The 22,743-nt window shown below is 33.4% G+C and overlaps 3 protein-coding genes and 1 long non-coding RNA gene across 7 annotated transcripts; 2 read left to right on the forward strand and 2 right to left on the reverse strand.

The window, feature by feature from the left end:
- The first annotated feature begins 213 nt into the window (after positions 1–213).
- LOC132064721 ((R)-linalool synthase TPS5, chloroplastic-like) lies at positions 214–4,283 on the forward strand. 2 transcript variants are annotated; one of them, XM_059457815.1, is made up of 7 exons: positions 214–234; positions 870–1,143; positions 1,382–1,766; positions 1,921–2,139; positions 2,249–2,387; positions 3,486–3,734; positions 3,856–4,283. In XM_059457815.1, exons 2-7 carry the CDS (start codon positions 882–884, stop codon positions 4,147–4,149), a joined length of 1,548 nt encoding a protein of 515 aa, XP_059313798.1. In that variant the 5' UTR covers positions 214–234; positions 870–881; the 3' UTR covers positions 4,150–4,283. The 2 variants fall into 2 exon arrangements, with proteins under 2 accessions (XP_059313798.1, XP_059313797.1); XM_059457814.1 differs by lacking the exon at positions 214–234 and adding an exon at positions 337–738.
- LOC132064725 (uncharacterized) lies at positions 4,120–4,867 on the reverse strand. The gene is made up of 2 exons (XR_009416614.1): positions 4,367–4,867; positions 4,120–4,305 (listed from the first exon to the last, which is right to left on the reverse strand). It is a non-coding gene; the product is annotated as an uncharacterized LOC132064725 (long non-coding RNA).
- An 8,623-nt stretch (positions 4,868–13,490) lies between these two features.
- On the forward strand, positions 13,491–18,626 carry LOC132064726 (terpineol synthase, chloroplastic-like). Of its 3 annotated transcripts, none has more exons than XM_059457818.1 (7): positions 13,491–13,759; positions 13,873–14,140; positions 14,544–14,919; positions 16,934–17,152; positions 17,313–17,451; positions 17,629–17,877; positions 17,963–18,626. In XM_059457818.1, exons 1-7 carry the CDS (start codon positions 13,577–13,579, stop codon positions 18,305–18,307), a joined length of 1,779 nt encoding a protein of 592 aa, XP_059313801.1. In that variant the 5' UTR covers positions 13,491–13,576; the 3' UTR covers positions 18,308–18,626. The 3 variants fall into 3 exon arrangements, with proteins under 3 accessions (XP_059313801.1, XP_059313802.1, XP_059313803.1); XM_059457819.1 differs by having other exon boundaries at positions 14,577–14,919; XM_059457820.1 differs by lacking the exon at positions 17,629–17,877.
- LOC132064728 (uncharacterized) lies at positions 18,391–22,455 on the reverse strand. Its single transcript, XM_059457821.1, has 4 exons — positions 22,323–22,455; positions 21,851–22,022; positions 18,980–19,096; positions 18,391–18,846 (listed from the first exon to the last, which is right to left on the reverse strand). Exons 1-4 carry the CDS (start codon positions 22,430–22,432, stop codon positions 18,676–18,678), a joined length of 570 nt encoding a protein of 189 aa, XP_059313804.1. The 5' UTR covers positions 22,433–22,455; the 3' UTR covers positions 18,391–18,675.
- Positions 22,456–22,743: the final 288 nt, after the last annotated feature.

Below are 22,743 nucleotides of genomic sequence, written 5' to 3' on the forward strand. Positions count from 1 at the left end.
TCGCCTAGTGGATTTGCTGATTTTTTTTTAGAGGAATAGATCAAGCCACCGCAGAATGGTTCTCTTCCATTTATTATTATTTTTTTTTTTTTGGCTTCTTCATATATCAGGAAACTAGATCTAGCTACGCACATAAATAATTGATATCTATTTGGTTACAATTTGAAAACCTTCTAGGAGGAAAATGATGCAAAAGTCATAAGAGAAAGAAGAAAAGGAAGAAACTGTGAGAAGGTATGTTTCACTAAGTGTGTACCGTGGTGGCCTATTGCTTTTCTCTTTCGTCTCGTCCAAAAAGTATACCATACTAGTACTAATTAGTAAGGCATGGACTTGTTTCATCCACTAAAAATAGGAAGTAAATACATATCATTTAGATTCTATTTAAATGGCAGATAGCTTGGGGCTCCAACTATCTAAAAAATCATTCTTACACACGCATTGAACTGAATCAATAAAATGGTTGCAATATTCACTAATGTAGGGATTATGATACCCAATATTACCACCTCCAAAAGACCAACATCATATTGTACTTGTTTTTCCTCTGTCACCTCACTCTGTCTCTCTACACCTGCTAGCCTCATGAAGATTACTAAACCATCACTTAATCACAAGTCTGCTAATATTTCCGCTAATTTTTCATCTTCAAATGGAAACCCAATTAGACGTTCAGGGAATTACGAGCCTACCATGTGGGATTTTCAATTTATTCAGTCCATAGGCAATGATTATGTGGTATAGTATTTTTTTTTTTTTTTAAAAGTTCTTGTTATTCAATAATATGCATAATATACATAGTTGTATTATCATTCGAACAGTTACCTGAATACATATTTGAGCTGATCATTTGTAAATGTGTTGCGTAGGGAGAGAAGTATATGAAGCGATTTACCGAACTGAAGGCAGAAATTAAGAAGAATTTGATGATGATGATGATGGTTGAGGGATCATCAGATGAATTGGAAAAGTTGGAGCTCATTGATAATTTACAGAGGCTTGGAGTGAGTTACCACTTCAAATATGAAATTATGCAAATTTTGAGGACTATACACCAGAGTAGTGCAGCCACAGGAGATTCATTACACTCCACAGCTTTGAAATTTAGACTCTTGAGAGAACATGGTTTTGATATCTCCCAAGGTACTATACTATTTTTGACAATCTTTTCTTCTTTCATGATCTGATGTTTGGCTTTAGGGCATCTATTTTTTTAAGCCCCATATGAATTTACATTGAATCTATCGAAGGAACAATTCATTAGTAATCCAAACTTCAAAAGATATTTTCTTCTACATAATTCAGGTGCAAGCTACAATGTAAGAAATAGCATATAAGTCAACATTTTAGGTTCTGACCATTCTATTTTCTTGTGTTCTAGATATATTGAACGATTTCGGGGATGAGAATGGCAATCTGAAGCAGAGTATTTGTAACGACACAAAAGGTTTATTAGAACTGTATGAAGCTTCGTTTCTCTCTACTGAAACTGAATTCACTTTGAAAAATGCCACAACATTCACCGTGGCACATCTTAAGAATTATGTTGATAATCATCCTGGTGATCAAGACAATATAATGGTGGCATTAGTCCTCCATGCCTTGGAACTTCCAAGACATTGGACAATGCCAAGATTAGAGACAGAGTGGTATATTAGCATTTACGAGAGAATGTCAAATGCTAATCCCCTCTTGCTCGAGCTCTCTAAGTTGGACTTCAACATTGTTCAAGCAGCACACCAAGAAGATTTGAGAACACTGTCAAGGTGAGATATCTTTTAGGTGATCTGATGGTATTACAATGTCAGTGTATAAAAAGTTAAACTCCTTAGGTATATTTATTGCTACAAGCCTACGACGTACTTAAAACATGTAAAAATAATTACTCTCATACAACATTTATTTTCATGTAATGTAAAGGTGGTGGAAGAGCACAAGTCTGGCAGAAAAGTTGTCATTTTCAAGAGATAGACTGGTGGAAGACTTTTTGTGGTCAGTTGGGTTAGTATTTGAGCCTCAACACAACTACTGCCGAAGAATGTTGACAAAGGTCGTTGCATTTATTGTAGTAATGGATGATATTTATGATGTCTATGGCACTCTTAATGAGTTGGAAATCTTCACTGATGCCGTTGAAAGGTCAGTAACTTTAAGGACGCAATTACGTTCTGTCATTACTACTAGTTTTCTTTATCGTTCTTGTCTTGTTTGTCATGTGAAAAGTTGGTTTATTGTAATATAAATTCAGATGGGATATAAAAGCAATGAAGCGGCTTCCAGACTATATGAAATTATGTTACCTTGCACTCTTCAACTCTACCAATGAAATGGCGTATGATATTCTCAAAGAGCAAGGGATCAATGTCCTACCTTACCTCACAAAACAAGTAAAATTCTTTCTACCTAGAATCTTTAATTCCCTTCTTTTAGTTTCAAATTTCATCAATCTGCTGATCTCTTTCCCCATATCCCCCATCTCTGAGGCAGAAGCAATATATAAATTTGGTGGATTCAACCATTAAAATTTTTGGCATTAAACTTGTTTTTTTTTTCCAGCAAAAGTCCATACAAGGTGGATTGTGGGGTTTAGGCACAACCCCAACTGATAGATTTGTCAAACATAAGTAGCACAATGAGGAGGACATAAACCTTAGCCTCTATACAAAAAGGAAGAGTGTAGCTAATCACTCTTAGGTACTTAGGGGATAATTGATAACTATTGGATTGGATAACAATATTCGAGTCAGAGTGAAAAGGACAAGAGGGGGTTGCTCAGATGGTAAGCACCATCTATCTCCGACTTGAAGATTGTGGGTTCGAGTCACTAATGGAGCAAAAGGAGGAAGCTCCTGGAGGGAGGGATAAAAAAAAGTCAAGAGTGAGAGTAGTCATCTATACAAAGTAGTTAAAACTATTAGATGTGCATTATCAGCTACCATCATTAATAACAAACTGAGTCCTCCTTGTTTAGATTAATTACTTATTTTGGTGTGCCTTCTGTATCCATCCTGATATATAATAGCCTTAACCATTTTAGGAAGAGAGTTGACATTCTCAAAATTTCTGTACATTTTGTTCCTTTCCCAAAGGTTAGCAAGATAATCCACAGCCATGTTACTCTCTCTATAAATGTGGGCAAAAGAACAGTTGAGACTCTTAGAGAGGTTAATAATATGACTAATAATCTGCTTCATTCGCCAAGAGATCTTCATTTTGTTGTTAATCATGTTGATGACAACTTGAGAGTCAGATTTTGACATTAAACTCAATTCACTTTTCAAGGGTTCAGAACCTAATAGTTATTTTTAAAAAATAGTGATTTTTCATACACGTGTGTGGAAAAAAAGTTGGGTTTAATTGAAAGCATTGAATCCATGCAATATTGATCTTTGACTCCCTCCCCCACAACCCCACCCCCACAAACCACAAATTAAACAATTAAATCCATTTATTTGCGCTATTAATTGAGACAAGTTGTTAATTAGTGGGCAGATTTATGCAAAGCTTACTTACGAGAAGCGAGGTGGTACTACAATGGATATATGCCAACACTGCAAGAGTACATGGATAATGCTTGGATCTCAATTGCAACTCCTTTGGTATTGGTCTATGCATTCATCTTTGTCACAAGTTCAATTACCAAAGAGGCATTGGAATCCTTAAACAATTATCCTGACATAATTCGTCGGTGTGCTACTATTAATCGCTACGTCGATGATTTGGGGACATCATCGGTACGTTTTCATACCTTAATTCCTCTCACATAAAATTTATGACTATTTCTTGATTTTAAGATAAACTTAATTTAGTGTACTCCATTTGTTTCATTGTTCTTTTTTGCTTTTGTTAATTCAGGAAGAACTGAAAAGGGGTGATGTTTCCAAGTCGATTCAATGTTACATGAATGAGAAGGGTGCTTCGGAAGAAGAGGCAAGAAAACACATCAAGTTTTTGATAAAAGAGACGTGGGAACTGATGAACAAAGACCAAAGGGAAGAAATGCTATTTTCTGAAGAATTCATTGGGATTGTGTTAAATTTTTCAAGAGCATCACATTGCATATACCAGCATGGAGATGGACATGGAATTCAAAATTCCCACATTAGAGATCGGATCACCAAACTACTCTTTGAGCCTATCACAATATAATTCCATAGTAGTGGAGCATCCACTGTGCTTACTAGTGTGTATGATTAAAGTAAAAAACGGGTCTCTCAGCAAAAAGGATAATTCCACAGTGTCTTAACTGCTCAATATCTAAAAAAGCAAAAAGCTCTGCCTCACATCATTCTTCAGCACTTCACACTTTTAGTTTTGGGATTAAATTCATAGACTAAATTAAAATGTTGCCTATGAAGAGGAGGACGTTGCAATGCCTTAAAGTGATCACTGCCAAAATCACTTTACGGCGTAGCAACACCAGCTCGTTCCCTGTTGCAACGAGCCAGAAACTTTGTACTCTGCAACTTTGGTTAAAAAAAAAAAAAAAAATCTAACTTGCTGTAGCAAATTTCAAATTAAATTACTGTTTAAAATATTGGAAACTAGTCTTTAGTCTTCAAGGTCAAGTAATTTTGTTTAGATATCATTGGTAAATTCATTTTAGATTAGAAGTTATGTATTTTTGAAGATGAATCACGATTATCTCGATAGAATACTTCGTTCCTTTGTCATATTCCAATTTTTCTACTTACTTGTTTTGCCTTGTCAATAGATTGTTTTTCTCGTTGGTGTATTATCCATTCAGTAAATTTCTTAAATGGTCGCTTAAGGAAATTATGGAATAAAGTTACTTTGTTTGTTTTGTATCAATAAAGCGTCTCAACTTGTGTGTTATATCTTAAAAGATTACTATTGCTAGATTATGAACTACATTCGCCGAAAATCTTTATTGGCATTTTGAATTTTAATTTGTATTCCACGTTAAACCTAACTAGTAGCCTAGTAATAAAATTATTGAAAACATTTACTTGGGATTATTTTTGGTCTCATCAAAACTAGGAAGTGCTTGTCCACCGAGGAAGCTACTAATAAAAAAATCACAACTCAAAACACAGTAGTGTATTTGAGACGTAATAAAGTTAATGAGAAAATAACAACTCAAAATACAAAATCTATATATTATTAAAAAGAGGATAGTTTGGCATAAGATTGTGACAAGTGGCAGCGTAGGATTATGATAGTGGTTGTTTTAGGACAAAAAATAGTTAATAATTAGTTATTAGTTATTGTTTTTGAATTTCAATTTAAAAATATCTTCATATACAAAAAAAATAAAAAAAATAATAATAATAAATAATAATAATAATAATAATAATAATAATAATAATCTATCTATTATCAAAAGAGTTAAAGATAAATTTTTTGAATTAAAAATAAAAGATAACTTCAACTCAGTTTTCCTTTAAATATATATATATATATATATCACGTGACTAATTTTGAAAAAAAAAAAAAAAACAGACACACAACACAATGCACGTGATTAACCACTTTATATGACACACTTATATAACATTAATTTTATATGTGTTATGGATGGTGGATTTATGACGTTTCTGAATGACAACACAATGCACACGTTTGACTAATTTATATGACACACTTATATATATAACGCTAATTTTATATGTGTTATGCATGGTGAATTTATGACGTTATAAACACAACGACAATTGTATCTTAATTTAAAAATAGACAAAGAAAATAGAAAACACAAAAAAGAGACAAAAACAAGCTAAATAGAACAAAACTAACCGCATGTCTCTTACCCCCCCCCCCCCCCTCCCTTCCCCCAATTACCCCCACTAACTCACAAACACACATGCACGGTTTATTTCTAAAAGCATTTACGATAATATGGTTTGAAAACCGTATCATACATAGTTTCGTGCATGTGTACCCACAAGTTGGCAACATCAAAAGAGTACCTAAACCGCTAATATAACCGTCCCTTACCCCCAATTACCCCCGCTACAATTTCTTGCTATGTTTTTATACAAAAAAGTATCAATTTTGATATTTTATTATTTTGAGTATGTTGCTCGGAATTTAACTGAAGGCAAGCGGAGAGGGTACAACTTACAAGGAAGTAAAATGGGTCGACAGGGAAGTCTCTGCATGCTGTATGGTTCGATTTTGCCACCACGATCTGTTCGTGAATACCAAAAGTGATATGGATCATTTCCGAAATTGTACTCTTGTATTTGTTTAACGAAAAACTATTTTGGGGTCTTTGAAAAAGAAAAAAAAACTTTAATCATGGATATGATTTGTCATTGTTTTGCACGGTCTTATTTTTTAATTTCGTACTTCATTTGATCGAGGAATACAATCAAATTCTGAAAAGATATTTTAATTGCCATATAGATTTGATTGTGATTCATTACTTATGTGAGTTTTATGTCTTTTTTACTATTTTAATAAATGTTTTTATTTTGCAGGAATAATATCGACATGATTATGTCCTCGAAAATATAAATTATGTGTGTTAAGATCTCAAATTATCACGATTATGAAAGAAAAAAATATTATTCACCTATTAACTGACATGCATGCATAATGGCCTGTTTACAAGATGCCCCACTTTTGCTTCTTCTCTTTATGTTTTCTTTCACACTTCAATTCCAGGTACGGACAAACACATTTGAAAGGATGGCACCTCTTACCCATACAATTGATAATGTGTTGAAACGTGCACCTATGTTCTCTTTAACACTTCCTTGCTACTTCATTGATTAGCACATAATTTTTCATAAATCATATCTAGTTAACACTATATAGTATATACTACATATACCTAAATATATAATTTAAACATATATATATATATATATACACTATATATTATAAGTATATTCTTAGTATATTTTAGTCGTATATATAATCCTTTTAATTTAAGTAGTGTCTTTTGAAGAGTAGATTCTTATTTTAGTTTTTTTTTTTTTTTACCTTAAATTTAGAATTTTGCGTTAATTTCCACATCATATTCGGTCATGGTTATGTTCTCCTAAATAAAGAGTCTAATTATGTCGCTCCGATCTAATCCAATCGCTATTTTACTACTTATTCTATGGTCTCCAATTTGCAGTTCTTCCTTATGCAATGGTAGATATCACTGTATGTACATAATGTTATATATATTTTCCTATTTTTTTCTTTTGCTTCATTAGACTTGGTCACGAGTATGAAGGTTGTTGAAAAATTATATGTATTACCAACCAAGAAACTCTATGTCCCAAAACGAAAGATGACCAATTGAGAGAACTTCTCTTGAATGTGAATTTGGCATTGAAAAAGAATATTGGTGAAAGTCATATTCAAACGAATCCTTCGAGAAATTTGAGGTGTGTGTTTTATTGTTTGTGCTTTTGCAGTTTTGACGAGTCGAATAATGTTGAGAAGATTGTATTTATTGCGCATTTTGGGGATACATAAATTTGTTGCTTCTCTGGATCATATTTTTGCACCACCAATTTGTTTGATTTGCTGCAACTTCAGTCTTTAGTGGTGTCATCTTTACTTCATTCCCATTTTTGCCCCACACCGACAATAACATAATGCAAATGTGAAGAATAACAATATTGCATTGTCCAAATGTTCTACCATACAGCCATTGTAGTTTCCAGAAAAAACGTTCTTTTCTCTTTCCAAGTTATATACTAATAGTGAAAAAATTGCACGATTTGACCTTTAAATGTGTTGGTCTTTAATTTTTGCCCTTAAAGATCGAACTTATGTCTAGCGGGTCATACCGTCTTAAGTGGGGCATAATTATTGAGGTATTATGATTCAAAAATATAAACTTGAGAGAAATATAAAGTGACTAATTATTCAAAATAACTATAATTGAGAGATTGAGATTTGAGAGAAAAAAGTTGTTTGCCTTGAGCGACAAAAATAGAAGACCAGCAAAAAAAGTGCAAATGACCCAATAATGGTAGATGACTACTCCAATCGAAAGTTGAAAATGATCAAGTACCCTTATGTTTTGGAAAACCTATTCATTTTAGTAAGGAAACTAATTAAAAAATGATACTAAAACTGTATTTAAACTGATAATCGAAATGAAGCAAACACATTGTGATAAGCATTATTACAGTTATATATATTTTTTTTTTTTTTTTTTTCCGTTTTCATAAACGGGATCAAAAGACTGGATATCCCAAAACGAAAGATGACCAATTGAGAGAACTTCTCTTGAATGTGAATTTGTTTGGAGAAATGGAATCCTTCGAGAAAAGGTGTGTTTTAATGAAATAATAGTTGATTGTATTTACATATTTATAGAAATTGTTGAGTCTCAGAACTTCAAGACTAATCCAAGAAATGAGAATATTAATTTGTAATATGTCACTTATGATTCATATACTAATAGTGAAAAATTGCATGATTTCTTATTATCTCTTTCCACTTTTTTTTTTCTTTGAAACTATGAGGTATATTATGATTCAAAAATATAAACGCATCACAGCAAAAAAAGTGCAAATGACCCAATAATGGTAGATGACATATCGAAAGTTATGTTGTATGTTTTGGAAAACGTAATTAACTTTTTTCTCTTTCTCTATTTAATAATGATGTAAAATAATAGATACTATACGTAGGATGGACAAACACTTTCATTGAAAACGTAATTCAGTGTTCTATCTTCGTACATCCTTATTATATAGAGATAGAAAAAACTTAATTAAGTTTGCAAATACAACACTGTGTTTTGAATTGTGATTTTCTTATTAGTAGCTTCCCCGATGGATAAGTACTCTATAGTTTTGATGAGATAAAAAATGATCCGAAAGTAAATGTTTTCAGTAAATATTATTATTAGGCTACTAGTTGGGTGCTACTGTGCTACATGGAATATAAATTAGAATTTAAAATGCCAATAAGTAATTTTGACCTTAATAACTGACGAGTGTTTGGCGTATATATATTTTAACTCGTACTCTATCAAATAATAGTATAGAAAGATGTCGAACCCATAGAGATTGGTTTATCTATTCTACAGACGTTTCTTGTTTTAATTACTATTTGAGATAATCAGAAAGAGTTGAGTTGTGAGTTAATAAACTAAAAATACGCAAATAGAGTAATGGAGATATATTTTGATTTTTCACAAATATAATAAAAGGTGTTGGGATCCTGACTTCACTTGATATTTCTTATTATAAAGTAAATTCTTTAATCTTCAATTTCTATTTCTCATAAATGTATAAATGCCTCTCTCGATTACATTTATATATTATTACCTAAGTTGAAGAATTAATCGCACTCCTCTCGGTTATACAAATTAATTAACAAAATAGTAATATTAAAACACTAGAAATATATGCTTGAACCGAAACATGCTCTTTATAGTAAGTCCCTTTCGTTACCTTACTTGCTATAACTAATCAATACACTATTCCCTCTCTCGATTACAAATAAGTGTAAAATACATAAAAGAGATAGATGTCACTAAATAAATGTTAACATCTATCAATTTAATTAACTATGTTACTTCTTCCGCCTCTCTCGATTACATAATTAGTAACAAGTTAATTGGTAGTATAAATTTGATAAACATTAACAAATAAAATAACATCTAACTGTAAAACATATAAAAATTAAATAGAAAGCTTCCGCTCAAACATGTGAAATTGAAGAATAATATCTACTATTATATAGAAATATCAAGATCCGTCATTTTTCCAACACAAAAGAAAGTTACTCCATATTGGAGTTAATATAACTCATGGAAATATTTTTATCCATTAATAAGAAAATAGAAGAAATATTCAAGAAGAATAATTTCGCTATTTAATTAAAAATAGAAACTAGAATAATTTTCAATATCAAATAATTGAAGAAATAGTAGAATCAAGAAAGGAACAATATATTTTGCAGTTCTCCTCCCATTACTTTTTGATCCGCTCTGAATTCGTCTTCCTCAAATGGAAAAGGATGCCTCTATTTACAGAAATGATTTCCAACTTCTTCGGCCAATCAAATTGATTGGTTTATGCAACTTGCTTCAGGCACTTGATTTTGGCAATTTGAGAAATTGCAAATTTGCAAAATCCAAACGTAGGCCCCACAATTATTTTCTCTTCATTCATTTACACCCTTCTTTATTATTAATATTATTTTAATTTTAATATGAACTTCTCCAACTTGGCAAGCTATACATTCCAATTCCAACTTCGAGCAGGGCTTTCCAAAATGGTAAGTTGCGGGTACTCCTCTTTCTTCATTTGATTTTGCTTTTCTTTTTTTCTTGTGGGTCCCACACTAAGGGCAACTTGCACAATTTGTTTTCCATTTTGCTGCACCTTTCTGTTCCCCTCTTCTTCTTTTCTCATTCTTCTTCTTGATTTTGCTATTTTGATTTATTTATTAAAATTATGGTGTCTCCTATAAATAAAACAAAGAAATTTTAATATTAAATAACAACTAATTTATATATGTATTTTTGTCTTATCAATAACTTTTTAAAATATAACATACCAGTTGAGTGACTTTATTGATACAAATAAACTAAATAACTTTGTTCTATAATTTGTTTCGCTTAGAGTGACCATTTGAGAACTTTACTCATCCATTGCAACAAACTTCTTCTCTTTTGAGTAATTATTTTTGCTCTAATGGACATCCTTTGCGACTTTCATAACCTACACAAAGATGTGATAATTAATTTGAGATAAACACACAATGCTAAAAACCTCCATAGATTCATTGCAAGGTCTTCTGTAGTTGACTGAGATGGCAATGTCTTAAGTACAATTTTGGTTTCGATGTAGTTATTTCACTATTAAAAAAATTCTATTTTCTCACTAATTTTCCACTGAAAAAAATATTCAGTGCCTATTTCTCACTAAATGTTGGTGGAAAAAATCTAAATAGTAGTGTTTTCATACAGAAAAATTAGAAATTCTCCGAGCGTTTCAATGGAAATCTGTTTCCTACCATGCGTTTTCCCAAAGAGTTGGTTCAGTGGAAATGAGATGGGAAAATCATGTTCTATAGCACTGAATGTCGGTGGGAAAAATCTCTATTTCTAGTAATGTTTTACCGTAATAAATGGAATTAGTAAATGGAAATCAATTAGGTAATTTGCTAAAACAGGTTAAATTACAATAATTTATCCGTTGATTGAAAAATAGCTTCAAATTCATACTACACAACTAGAGTTAACCACTTAATTCTAAGGATGACAGCATAAATTTTTCTCTACAATAACTGTAGTAGTGTAGGATGAATTTGAGATTATTTTTCAATCAAAGGAGGTAATCTAGGCAATGCTAGATGAGGTGTTCTTAGGGAACAGTAGTTTTGATCTTACTTCAGCACTGATTCATTTTCATAAATGTTGTCATCATCAGATAAGATCTGCCAGCATACTTTGCCGGTGGTTATCCATTACAATTATGATAAGAAAAAAATTTAAAAAATAGATATGGTGAAACGGTGGTTGTGCAGAGATATAGTTAAAAATGACACTTGTAACATTAGATTCGGATTGTGACAAATCCAGAAAATTGCAAAAGCAGATTTGAATAGTGTTTAAAAAATAAAATAACTACGAAGTTGATGACTACCAAAATCATGCAAAGCAATCTAAAAGAAATAAGATTGTGAAGTCAGCTATTCAATTATTCGTATAGTCATGTCAAACGTGAAACATGAGTACTATAGATGTACAGTTACTCGTAGTCCTTTTCCTTTAGATTGCCTTGTGGCTTGTGCTCTTTTCTTTCCGATAGAATGTTCATCAAATCTAATCAGACTTTAATATATCATACGCAAACTAAATCATCATTACTAGATAAAATCTACTAATCTTTCCAAGTTATATGCAAAATAGAAATTAAGGGCACTACACTACTTTTTTCATTTCAACAGTGCAAAGACACGTTTTATGGCTAATTGATTAGTGCTAATTAAGTGTTTGGTGTAAATTTCTCATAATTTTCTTGAAGGATAAGGTTTTGCACTTCTAGAAACTAAGGTTCCTTTCTTCTCACTCGGTAGCATCCGCAACGCAGCCCTAAGGGGTTTGAGAGCCTTGTTTAGTGGGACAATTTGTGAGCTAGACACAAGTGTTACCGTGCCACTTGTGTGTATCTCTTTTTTCCCGTGAATCTACTGAGGTTATTCTCTCGATTTCATAGTCTCTTTTATATAATGGCTGGTTCATCTCCATTATATAGTGTAGGTCGATTGATCAAATCACATTAAATTATTGTGTCTCTTTTGGTATATTTGTCTTTTGTTATCTTATTTATCATCTTTCAAAGTTTGAGTTTCTGCATAACAACTGATTATTTCGATCCTAACACTAACCTCATATGTGTTGGAAATAATAATTCAAAATTGTAGGAAACTAAAATCGGTTAGGATTTGATATTTTAATTCATGTCTAATTAGGATTTATAGTCAAATTAGTATAGGAATAGATTTTTCTGTTTTAAGTTAAATTAGGTTTTATACTATTATAAATAGGGTTGCTGCTATATATTTTATGTTGTGAAGATTGTAGAGAGCATTCAGAGATTCATACAGTTTATCAATATAATATTTTCCTTCAAATTGGTATCAAAGTTTCTACGATCCTGGTAAAAAATCAAAGAGCTTCAGCTGCCTGCGGGCGGCTATAAGCCATATATGCCATCCGTCAGGCCAATGATTTTGTGGCACACACCAGGCCAATAATATGCATGTGAAAAACAGTCATGCTGAGAATGATTGAAAAAAAAAACATAGCAGGTTTCAAAAAGGTGCAAACAAATTTGCACAAGAGGAAGGAACGATCTTCTCTACAAATTGGAGAAGTGAGTTAAAAAAAAATGCAGAGAAAGTGCTCCAACGAGTGAAGGTTGAAGAGAAAGTGCTTCAACAATTGAAGGTTGAAGAGAAAGTGCTTCAACAATTGAAGTTTAGTGAGAAAGTGCATCAACAAATTGGAAGGTTGGAGAGAAAGTGCTTCAACGATTGTGAAAGTTGAAGAGAAAGTGCTTCAACAATTTAAGGTTGGTGAGAAAGTGCATCAACAAATTGGAATGTTGGAGAGAAAGTGTTTCAACGATTGTGAAGGTTGAAGACAAAGTGTTTCAACAACTGAAGGTTGGTGAGAAAGTACATCAACAAATTGGAATGTTGGAGAGAAAGTGCTCCAACGATTGTGGGCGTTGAAGAGAAAGGCTTCAACAAATCGAAATATATGAGTGACGGTTGAAGAGAAAGTGCTTCAACAATTGATGGACTAGAATAAGTGCTTCAACAATTGGAAGATGGTGACAGTGCATCAAGAATCAGATATACAATTTTCAATTACGGGAGAATGTTGGAAATAATAATTCAAAATTGTAGGAAACCAAAATTCTAATTGGGATTTATAGTCAAATTAGTATAGGAATAGATTTTCCTATTTTGAGTTAAATTAGGTCTTATACTATTATAAATAGGGTTGCTGCTATTTATTTTATGTTAGGGAGATTGTAGAGAGACATTCATAGAGTTTATCAATATAATATTTTCCTTCAATACGCTTATAAAAACTCGAATGCCTCTCACACATGGCAAGTCGACATAACTGGACATGGCAATGGCCACAATCATCTCTGCATCAATTATTACCAAACCAAATTTTATTTGGACATTACAAGTTCCAAAATCCGGCATTTCTAATGCTCAAGCTGGCCCCAGTATTCGACGATCTGGAAATTATCAGCCTTCTATTTGGGACTATACTCATATTCAATCATTGAAGAATCAATATTCAGTAAACATTTCTCTCTAGCTACTTAATTATTTAACTACGTTATAAGCTGGAGTATATTATTGATTAAATCGACATATATCTTTTAAATTTCTTCTTATTTTCCCTCTATGTAGAGTGAGAATTTCATCAGACGCCGCGATGAACTGAAAATGGAAGTCAAGATTATGCTTAATGATCGTAACATGAAGCCATTGGACCAGTTGGAGATTATCGATAATTTGCAAAGGCTTGGATTATCTTATCACTTTGAAGATGAAATATACAGCATTATGAATATAATATATGGCAAAAATAGCGAAAAATTGAGCAAAAGAGATCACTTGTATGCTAAAGCTCTTGAATTTAGACTCTTGAGACAACATGGATTTAACATTTCACAAGGTGTGTTATAGTATTTTGATTTTTCTCGCTCCTTCTGTTTTATTTTTTATCTTATTTTTGCTTTATACATCTAGTAGCTAACATCCCCTAGTTAACTCGACTAATTTAGATTCGCATCGCATATAATCCACTAAAGGGGACAAGCTTCCTACGGGAATTTCTCGGATTATTTGCACCAATTTTTTTAGGCTGATCACCCGTCAAATTATGTCCCTACTAGCCTGGTGACTAGATTTCGCATTGATGTATTTTTCTTTTTGCACACAATTTTAGCCCGCTGGACTAACGGGGGATAGATTTTTAAATTATGTCTCAAAAAAAGCCATTTGTGCAAATGTCTGAGTTTCTCCATGTCAGAGGTCGAATCATACAATTCCAAATATAATCTTGTTTTTGGTTGCAGAAATATTTGATGGTTTGTATGACAATATGGCAGCTGGTCATTGTACTGAGGATACAAAAGGGATGCTATATTTGTATGAAGCTTCATTTCTTGCAACAGAAGGTGAAAATGAATTGGAGTTAGCAAGAACTTTGACAGAAAAACACCTTAGAGTGTATTTGGAAAATAAAAATTATATGGATCAAAATCTGGCTGAGTTAGTGCACCATGCTTTGGAGCTTCCATTGCATTGGAGGATGTTGAGATTAGAGGCAAGGTGGTTCATCAATTTCTACAAGAAAAGACAAGACATGATCCCTTTCTTGCTTGAGCTGGCTAGCCTTGACTTCAACATTGTTCAAGCAGCTCATGTTGAGGACTTAAAATATGTGTCAAGGTAATAGCTACTCTAGAAATCAAATTTTGCAATTTTGTCCAAGATTTATTTGCTTGAATTTACCCTTCGCAGATCCCACTTTGTGAGATTTCACTGGGTATGTTGTAGTATTTATTTGCTTGAATTTTCCAAATGATGATAAGTCCTAGCTAACACGACATGATGACATGAATCTAATTAAGGACAGATCTGGATTTAGGTGCTTAAACTTCTTGTCATATTTTTTTATTAAAGCCATCTTGGGGTGGCGGAAGTTTGACATTGATCCCTACCTTGTATATTAAAATACAAAAGTAAATACAAAAAACAAAGCGGACATAAAACCTGACCTCCTCAAAATATAATCGAGAGTTGGATACCCACAAAAACAGGTAATTTGCGGAGATTAAAAGTTGCAATTCGCAAAGGTTTTAACCTCTGCAAATATTTACATATATCCAATTCATATAATCTGGCAAGCCTCAAATTTGAGGTTTGGTATAGATAAGAAATAGCTGTATCTATCCTAGGGTCGACAAAAGGATTTAGAGAATAGAATAGGACATAGATACAACTAGCAAGCAACTTAAAGTTCGACAGGATCATGATAATTAAATAGACATACTTTTTGGACTGTCAAGCTCCTGAAGCTTGGGAGGTGTTGGCCGATCCAATCTGAATTAGCCTCGGGCTTGAATTGCAAATTCTGAAATATTAACGCATACCATAGTTCAATTTTTCCAACTTGATAGAAACTAGTTTTGCTATTTTACTGTTATCTATTATAATGTTCAAAATATTATTGTGACGGAAAATAATTTTGTCACTTTTCTATTTTAGTGAGAAAAGTGATATTACTAAAAAATATTTTGATATAATCTTGACTTTACTATAATTTTTCATATATCTTTTTGTATAAAAAGTTTTGACATATAATAATCTAGTTTTTAAATATATTTTTTGCTTATAAAAACGTGAGTGACTTTTGAATTGAGTCCTAGAGTTAGACATAGTTTCACCTAAGGTTATGCAAATTAACGGTTAAACCAATAACCCGAACTGATTATTGAGTTGTTGGGTTAATGGTTCGTGTTAATGAATTATTGGTTCGGGTATCGGGTGGCGCCCTGTGGTTATTGGCTTATTGGGTCGGGTCACTGTTTGACCATTTTTGTTAACGGGTGAACCGATAACCCGATAACCATTTATTTAATTACAATTCTACCCTTCCATATATTAAGTCACTTGACTAGATTTAGGGTTCACTTAATTTCCACTTCATAACCATTTTTCTTGTTTTCTCATATCATCAGGACATGTCAATGGTATTGATGTGAGATTATTTTTAGCTTTCCCACTGAAAGTGCTACTCTTTGTTTTTTCAATGGATTCTAAATTTTGATTCTATTCTTTTTGTACTGTATTCTTCTGAAAATTGTCCTTTTTTTAATATTACTATTCCCTGTACACTAGATAATTCCAGTGATGGTGTACATGGTTGATGACTAAGGAACTTATCTTTCTTCGATTAGTTGGTTTAGAAATTTATCTTTATTTTTCTCTTTTGATACCAGGTCAAATTTTACGCAGTTGACTACAATAGTACCCAAAGTTCTTGCAATTTTTTTTGTGTGAAATCTTAACGGTTAAACCGATAAGAAACAACAACCGATTAACCGATAACCATTATCCAATATCTTAACGGCTCTTTAACAGTTTAACAATTCTACAAATCGATAACCGATAAGTTGAACCGATAACTTTCAAACTCGAACCGAACCGACCGATACGCAGCCCTTCACTTCCACCCTTGTACTCTGACCTAAGTCATGGAGTAACAAAATTTGCAAAGTACATATAAAGCACTACAAAACACCAGTTTTTAAACACAAAATGATAAATCGTAGTAAAATATATAAATCGTGGTCAATTGTGAATTGCACCGACTCTTAGTATGTATTTTTTTTATCCTTAGCTGCATAAACTGGCTTTTCTATTATCATAATTTAAATTCATTTCATGAACAAATTAATAGGTGGTGGAAGGAAACATGCTTAGCAGAGAATCTGCCATTTGGTAGAGATAGGTTGGTGGAGAATTTTTTTTGGACAGTCGGAGTAAATTTCCTTCCTCCATATGGATACTTCAGAAGAATTGCCACAAAAGTAAATGCTTTAGTAACCACAATAGATGATGTCTATGATGTTTTTGGTACTCTGGATGAACTACAAATCTTCACTGATGCCATCCAAAGGTAATTAATAAATACCTAGTATTTCCAATTGTCAACAATGTTTAAAAAAAAAAAATATATATATATATATATATATATATATATATATATATATATATATATATATATGTATATATATACTTACCAACTAATTTTTATTGCTTGTTCATATTATTTTCAGGTGGAATATCAACGAGTTGGATAAACTCCCAGACATTATGAAGATGTGCTATTTTGCACTCGACAACTTTATTAACGAAGTGGCTGGCGATGCTTTTGAAGAGCATGGCATTTTCATTTTACCATATCTAAGAAATGCGGTAACTTCCTCTTTCTCTAAAATGTATCCCCTTTTTTTGAAAAATATGACAAGTTACCTGCTACAAGCAGCTAACATGATAGTGTAAAAATTCTTAACACTGTCGGTGCGTATGAGTTAAACTCGATATGTAATATTACCTAGTGAATAATGCTACTGCGTGAACTCAAATTTTCAGTGGACAAATTTGTGCAATTCATACTTGAGAGAAGCAAAGTGGTACCACAGCCAGTATACCCCAACCATGGAAGAATACATGGACAATGCCTGGATCTCGATAACAGCTCCAGTAATATTAGTACATGCATATTTCCTCGTTGCCAACCCTGTAAACAAGGAGGCTTTGCATTACTTGGAGAATTACCATGACATAATTCGTTGCTCAGCATTGATTTTGCGGCTCGCCAATGATTTAGGAACATCATCGGTACTATCAATAGTTTAACATGTCATAGAAAGTTATCGGGCTTATTTTTATTTACCAACACTAATCTTTCCATTGTTTAATGCAGGACGAGTTGAAAAGGGGTGATGTACCTAAATCAATACAATGTTACATGAACGAAACTAAAGCTTCAGAAGAAGAGGCTCGACAACATATTAGGGTTTTGATTAGCCAGACATGGAAGAAAATGAACGAAGCTCATGACACAGCACGACACCCCTTCCCTAAGATATATGTTAAGTGTGCTATGAGCCTAGCAAGAATGGCACAATGCATGTACCAGCATGGTGACGGCCATGGCGGTAATAACTCCACGACTACAAATCGCATCATGGCGTTGCTCTTTGAATCTATTCCTCCAGCTTACAAACGCTCTTCAGCAAAAACGAGACTCCCCTATGGTCAATTATAGATAGAAATCCATGAATTATGGTCAGTGGGTTCAGTATGCATATTACAGTATTCCACAATGCATTATCAAAACGATAACTACAGTGACTTGCATGGCATTTTTTACTTCTCATGGTGAATGAATATGCTTTCAAAATATCCCCAGTGTTGTACATCATAGGAAACCTGTCTATTGAACAAGTTCAAAGTGCCAATATTCATACAACAATAACATTCGTATCAACACAACAAACTTGGACAATGATCCTGTAATGAGAACAGATAAGGATGAATTGATACAGGATTGGGCCATAGTCTTGACTGCTAGTGCAGCTGACGTCCCAACAATTACCTTTCTTTTTATGCTGGCGAGTGGCGACTGCTAAATCGTCATTGTGTATCACTTTTGGATGAACCCGATTCTCTTGAGAATTTGCGCCATCGTTCTTTGTTCTTTTCCACTGAAGCAGTTTTCTGAACAAATTCAGAGAGTCCTTGCCTCAAAGCCCCTAAGTTTACCCCTTTGCCCACCAATATGCTTGTGACACCCATTTTTGAAACCTGAAAAATACTTCCTTAGCTTACTATGTGGATCTATATGATTTGCATGTAACATATACTTTAATTTGGACCGACAAGTGATATTATTTGAATCAACTGAAATGCAGACACAATTCGCAAAGAGTGATCTTACCGCTTGTATATTCCGATTTTCATCATCAAAAAACAACATCTCATTGTAGGGCACCGTTGTCTTTCGATTGATTTTCTGAAAGTGTTCCGTCTTATGCGTCCAACTGGAGAATATCTCCTGCAGCACTAAGCATTCAGTATGATGATGACCTCACACGGTAAGCAGCACCAGATAAAAAATGAATATAGAGGGACTAATCATGAAACTGAGCATTTTAGAGTTTTACTCGGACAGATGCAGATCTTAGATTATCATGTGTTGCAACAAGCAAAGTTATCTTTCTGCCGACAACCCCAAGACCACCACCTCTCAAAGAAAAAAAAGAGTCATGGAAATGTGAAGAATAGGAATCATTCTCCATTTTCCAACTCAATGTCAAATGCTTAATGTAAACAAAGAGAAATTTCAGGTGATGTTTTGAAAGTGAGAACTAATGAAGGTTCTGAGCTTTATTGATAAAAAAAAAGGCTCTAACCTTTTAGTGAAGTACACAGAACTCGTGCAGTTTTGCCTAAAATTAAGCATAACTCATGTCAAAGATGCATAAGAAAATCTTAAATTTCAAAAGTAAATTACAATAAAAATAGTTTACTGAAAATGAAAACAACCAAAATAGGAGTGTGTAACTGGAAGTGAGATTCGTGCCAAAGGGAAGAGAGACAAAAGCACCTGGTTCAAAAGTGAGAATTCTGTTTCAAATGTGAGTCTGTCACCTGAATATACAAAAGAATTTTCTGGTAATTTGGGAAATTTTTCAGGATAGCACATTATCAAGGCAAGAAGTTGACTAGGGAATATGGTGTCTACAAGCTATGTTACTCGGACTCTCCTAAAATGTCGTTGGGTGCGTGTCGGATCCTTCAAAATTAGTGTATTTTTGGAGGATCCGACGCGAGTGCAGTAACACTTTCGAAGAGTCCGAGGAAATTAGTCTACAAGTAGCCTGACGAGGACAGTACGATTTCTGTAGTGATGTTCCTGCCAGAAGTTTTAGGAGAACTATGAAAAGAACAAACAGAAGTTTCAAATTCCAAGGTAGAGAATTCCACAACTTTCACGCATTATCATCATCACTAAATTTTAGAATTCTGCAAGTTCAAAATTTTACAGTAGCACATTCCATGAGAAGCATGTGACTTTGAAGAAGAAATCCTGAAGACAAACTAGGACTTCCAAGTCCTGGGTTAGAGAACTAAAAGAGTAAGTGCATTCTTTTTTCTTTTTCTTTTTCTTTTTTTGGTTTTTTTGAGATGGTAACAACAGAGTGAGTGCATTCTCCAAAATAGAATTCTAAAAGTTCAAATTCCTCAACTAGCATTCAGGTAATTCTGGAAATTCAATAGTCATGTCAGTAAAAGATATAACGACATGGAGGATGGAATGTAGAGACCAATAGAGGAAAGAACAAGGATGATGAAGTAATTTAATGTGGATAGTTGGAAGGAAAAGAACATGACACTTGGTGAAGGGAACGTCAACAGAATTTCCTAAGAGGTCCCTGGAATGATGAGCTTTGCCTATTATACCTTTGAGTTATCATAATTCTCCAGGTCCCATAGAGGTGGCAAACAGATAAGATCTCCAGGAAGTGGTTGGTATAGGTAATTGGTGAGTCGTCCACAGATGAATAAGTTTATAAGGAAAGTAGTGAGCATATCAATTGTTACAGAGTGTTGATAACAGATAAAGATAAACGTTTCATGACTACTTGTTTTAGACAATTGCTGGTTTACGTGCCTAGATACCTGGGTCCCTCCTTTGGGTTAAGCCACCAATCATAAGGTGAACAAGAATCCTATGCTTATTGCTAGATGGCCATTTTAGCCAAGGCACCTCAGTCTGAAATTTCTTCCTTTTGATATGTGAGAGGAACGCCACCTTGATTACTTTTCAGAAAAAAATCAATACTAGATATGGAACCAAGATGATGATGACGGTTGTAAAGCTATAAAAATATTTACTTCTCCTCCACCAGTAGAGGACAAAGTTGGTTGTAAGATATGTGAATCCGCATGTCCAACAGACATCTTGTCTCCAAGTTTATTCAGTGTCATAGCTGAATATGGACACACCTTTAAATAAGTGGGTCAAGTGCGAATTAAAGAAGGCGTTACCTGATTTAACAATATTTAGAGAGTTTTATACCATCCTATTTTCACCCACAACAAAGCAAAAATTATTTAATCTCTCCTAGCCCCAAATGCCAAGATAAACTAAGTTCGTCTTAAGTACATTCCTAACCATTTATAGAAGGTGATTTGAGAACCAACCAAACCACCAAGATGGCAACACCAGCCAATTAGACTAGAATGTGGCTTACTACAAATCTGAAAATGCTTTCTGAGTCTGGATTTCCCAGAAAATGTTTAACAAACCAAGTTGGAATGTAGTAATCAACAAACTATAACATACAGTAGTAAATATTTTATGTATATGCAGGGCCAATCTGAAAAGTGAAATTGGGCACTAAATGTCTATGTTGAAACACTTCTGAAATTGGACTAATGAACTCTATTTCCGATAAACTAAAAACTAGCTAACAAAAAGCCCTGAATCGAACTGCAGCATTTTGTTATAGTTGTATCAAAAACTTCTTACCAGTAGTTTTATTTTTTGGTCATGAGGGGCTTTTTAAAGCATCATTCATTTTCTATGACATTAAACTCTTCATCCCATAACATATGGACAACATAGTTATGGACCTATTATTTTATCTGTGTTTCTCTCTTCCAACCAACTGTCCCACTCCTCGACCATGGAAAGAGGGGAGGCAAGGAAGTCAAATACTAACGGAAATAGGTTTTATCAATAAATGTTATTATAGCATCAAAAGAAGAATGAAAAGAGATGCTGAGATTTCCAGCATCTCACCTGGGCTACAAACATTGATTTTATCCCGAGTTTGTTAAGGAAAGCGTTGGCAATATCTGGAGTGGGTGATCTTGAGGCAATAGCAACATCGACTCCCTTGTCCTTGAAGGCATGTAAGATACCTTTGGCCTGAGGATACATAGATGGCATTTCATTTTTGGAGCGGCATTCACTGAAAGAAGAAAGCAGACACAAATGGAATTATGAATAAACCAAGACCAAGTTTAAGCAAAATAACAGGGTGTTGAAATATAGAGGCAGTTGTAGCAAGCATGTTATTAAACCAAATGAAAACATAGAAATTCAATCAATTCATACACCCTTGGCTGGAAAAGTAGGACATAAACTCTACTTAGTATTCCTTCCTTGAAGCAAATCTTTGAAAATGAAAAAAGAAAGTCAAAATTGGACATCAGCAAATTGGGGGAAAGTGATTAAAAAAGAAAGTAGACGAGGGGAGATTGAGTATTACCAATAAAAGGGCCAAAGGGTATAATCGAGATCGAAGACAACGAGACGAGGAAGCACTTGAAACACTCCCATTATCTCAATCGCTTCATTCTTCACCTTTTCCTCTCCCATCTCTATTCTCTCCCCCGCTTTCCCACCCTCTTTTATCTACCACTATAATATAATACTATCATTGTGTGTGTTTGGCTTCACTTGTAAAGTCGTCTAAAGATATTTTATGTTTTTTATTTTTTTGTTTATTTAAACAGTTTTCCTTTGATCATTGATGACCAAAAATATACTCTTGAGTTTTGACATCCCAAACTTGATACATCTAAAACTAAAGTAATGAGTCCTAACCAAAAGAAACAAAAGGAAGGGAGATTCATGGGGGTTCATAGATGATCAGGGATGGTTTATGAGTAATAGCAAATAGTTTATTT

This window comes from Lycium ferocissimum, chromosome 7 (genome assembly GCF_029784015.1).
Source record: "Lycium ferocissimum isolate CSIRO_LF1 chromosome 7, AGI_CSIRO_Lferr_CH_V1, whole genome shotgun sequence".
NCBI lineage: Eukaryota > Viridiplantae > Streptophyta > Magnoliopsida > Solanales > Solanaceae > Lycium > Lycium ferocissimum.

Excerpts from the sequence above, each read along its gene's own strand:
- LOC132064726 (XM_059457818.1), top strand. The coding sequence starts at position 13,577 with ATGGCAATGGCCACAATCATCTCTGCATCAATTATTACCAAACCAAAT. Across the intron at positions 13,760-13,872 it reads CATTGAAGAATCAATATTCA|AGTGAGAATTTCATCAGACG; the intron begins GTAAACATTTCT and ends CCCTCTATGTAG. Across the intron at positions 14,141-14,543 it reads TGGATTTAACATTTCACAAG|AAATATTTGATGGTTTGTAT; the intron begins GTGTGTTATAGT and ends TTTTGGTTGCAG.
- LOC132064721 (XM_059457814.1), top strand. The coding sequence starts at position 460 with ATGGTTGCAATATTCACTAATGTAGGGATTATGATACCCAATATTACC. Across the intron at positions 1,767-1,920 it reads GATTTGAGAACACTGTCAAG|GTGGTGGAAGAGCACAAGTC; the intron begins GTGAGATATCTT and ends TGTAATGTAAAG. Across the intron at positions 3,735-3,855 it reads ATGATTTGGGGACATCATCG|GAAGAACTGAAAAGGGGTGA; the intron begins GTACGTTTTCAT and ends TTGTTAATTCAG.
- LOC132064728 (XM_059457821.1), bottom strand. The coding sequence starts at position 22,432 with ATGGGAGAGGAAAAGGTGAAGAATGAAGCGATTGAGATAATGGGAGTG. Across the intron at positions 22,023-22,322 it reads ACCCTTTGGCCCTTTTATTG|TGAATGCCGCTCCAAAAATG; the intron begins GTAATACTCAAT and ends TTCTTCTTTCAG. Across the intron at positions 19,097-21,850 it reads AATCAATGTTTGTAGCCCAG|GAGATATTCTCCAGTTGGAC; the intron begins GTGAGATGCTGG and ends TTAGTGCTGCAG.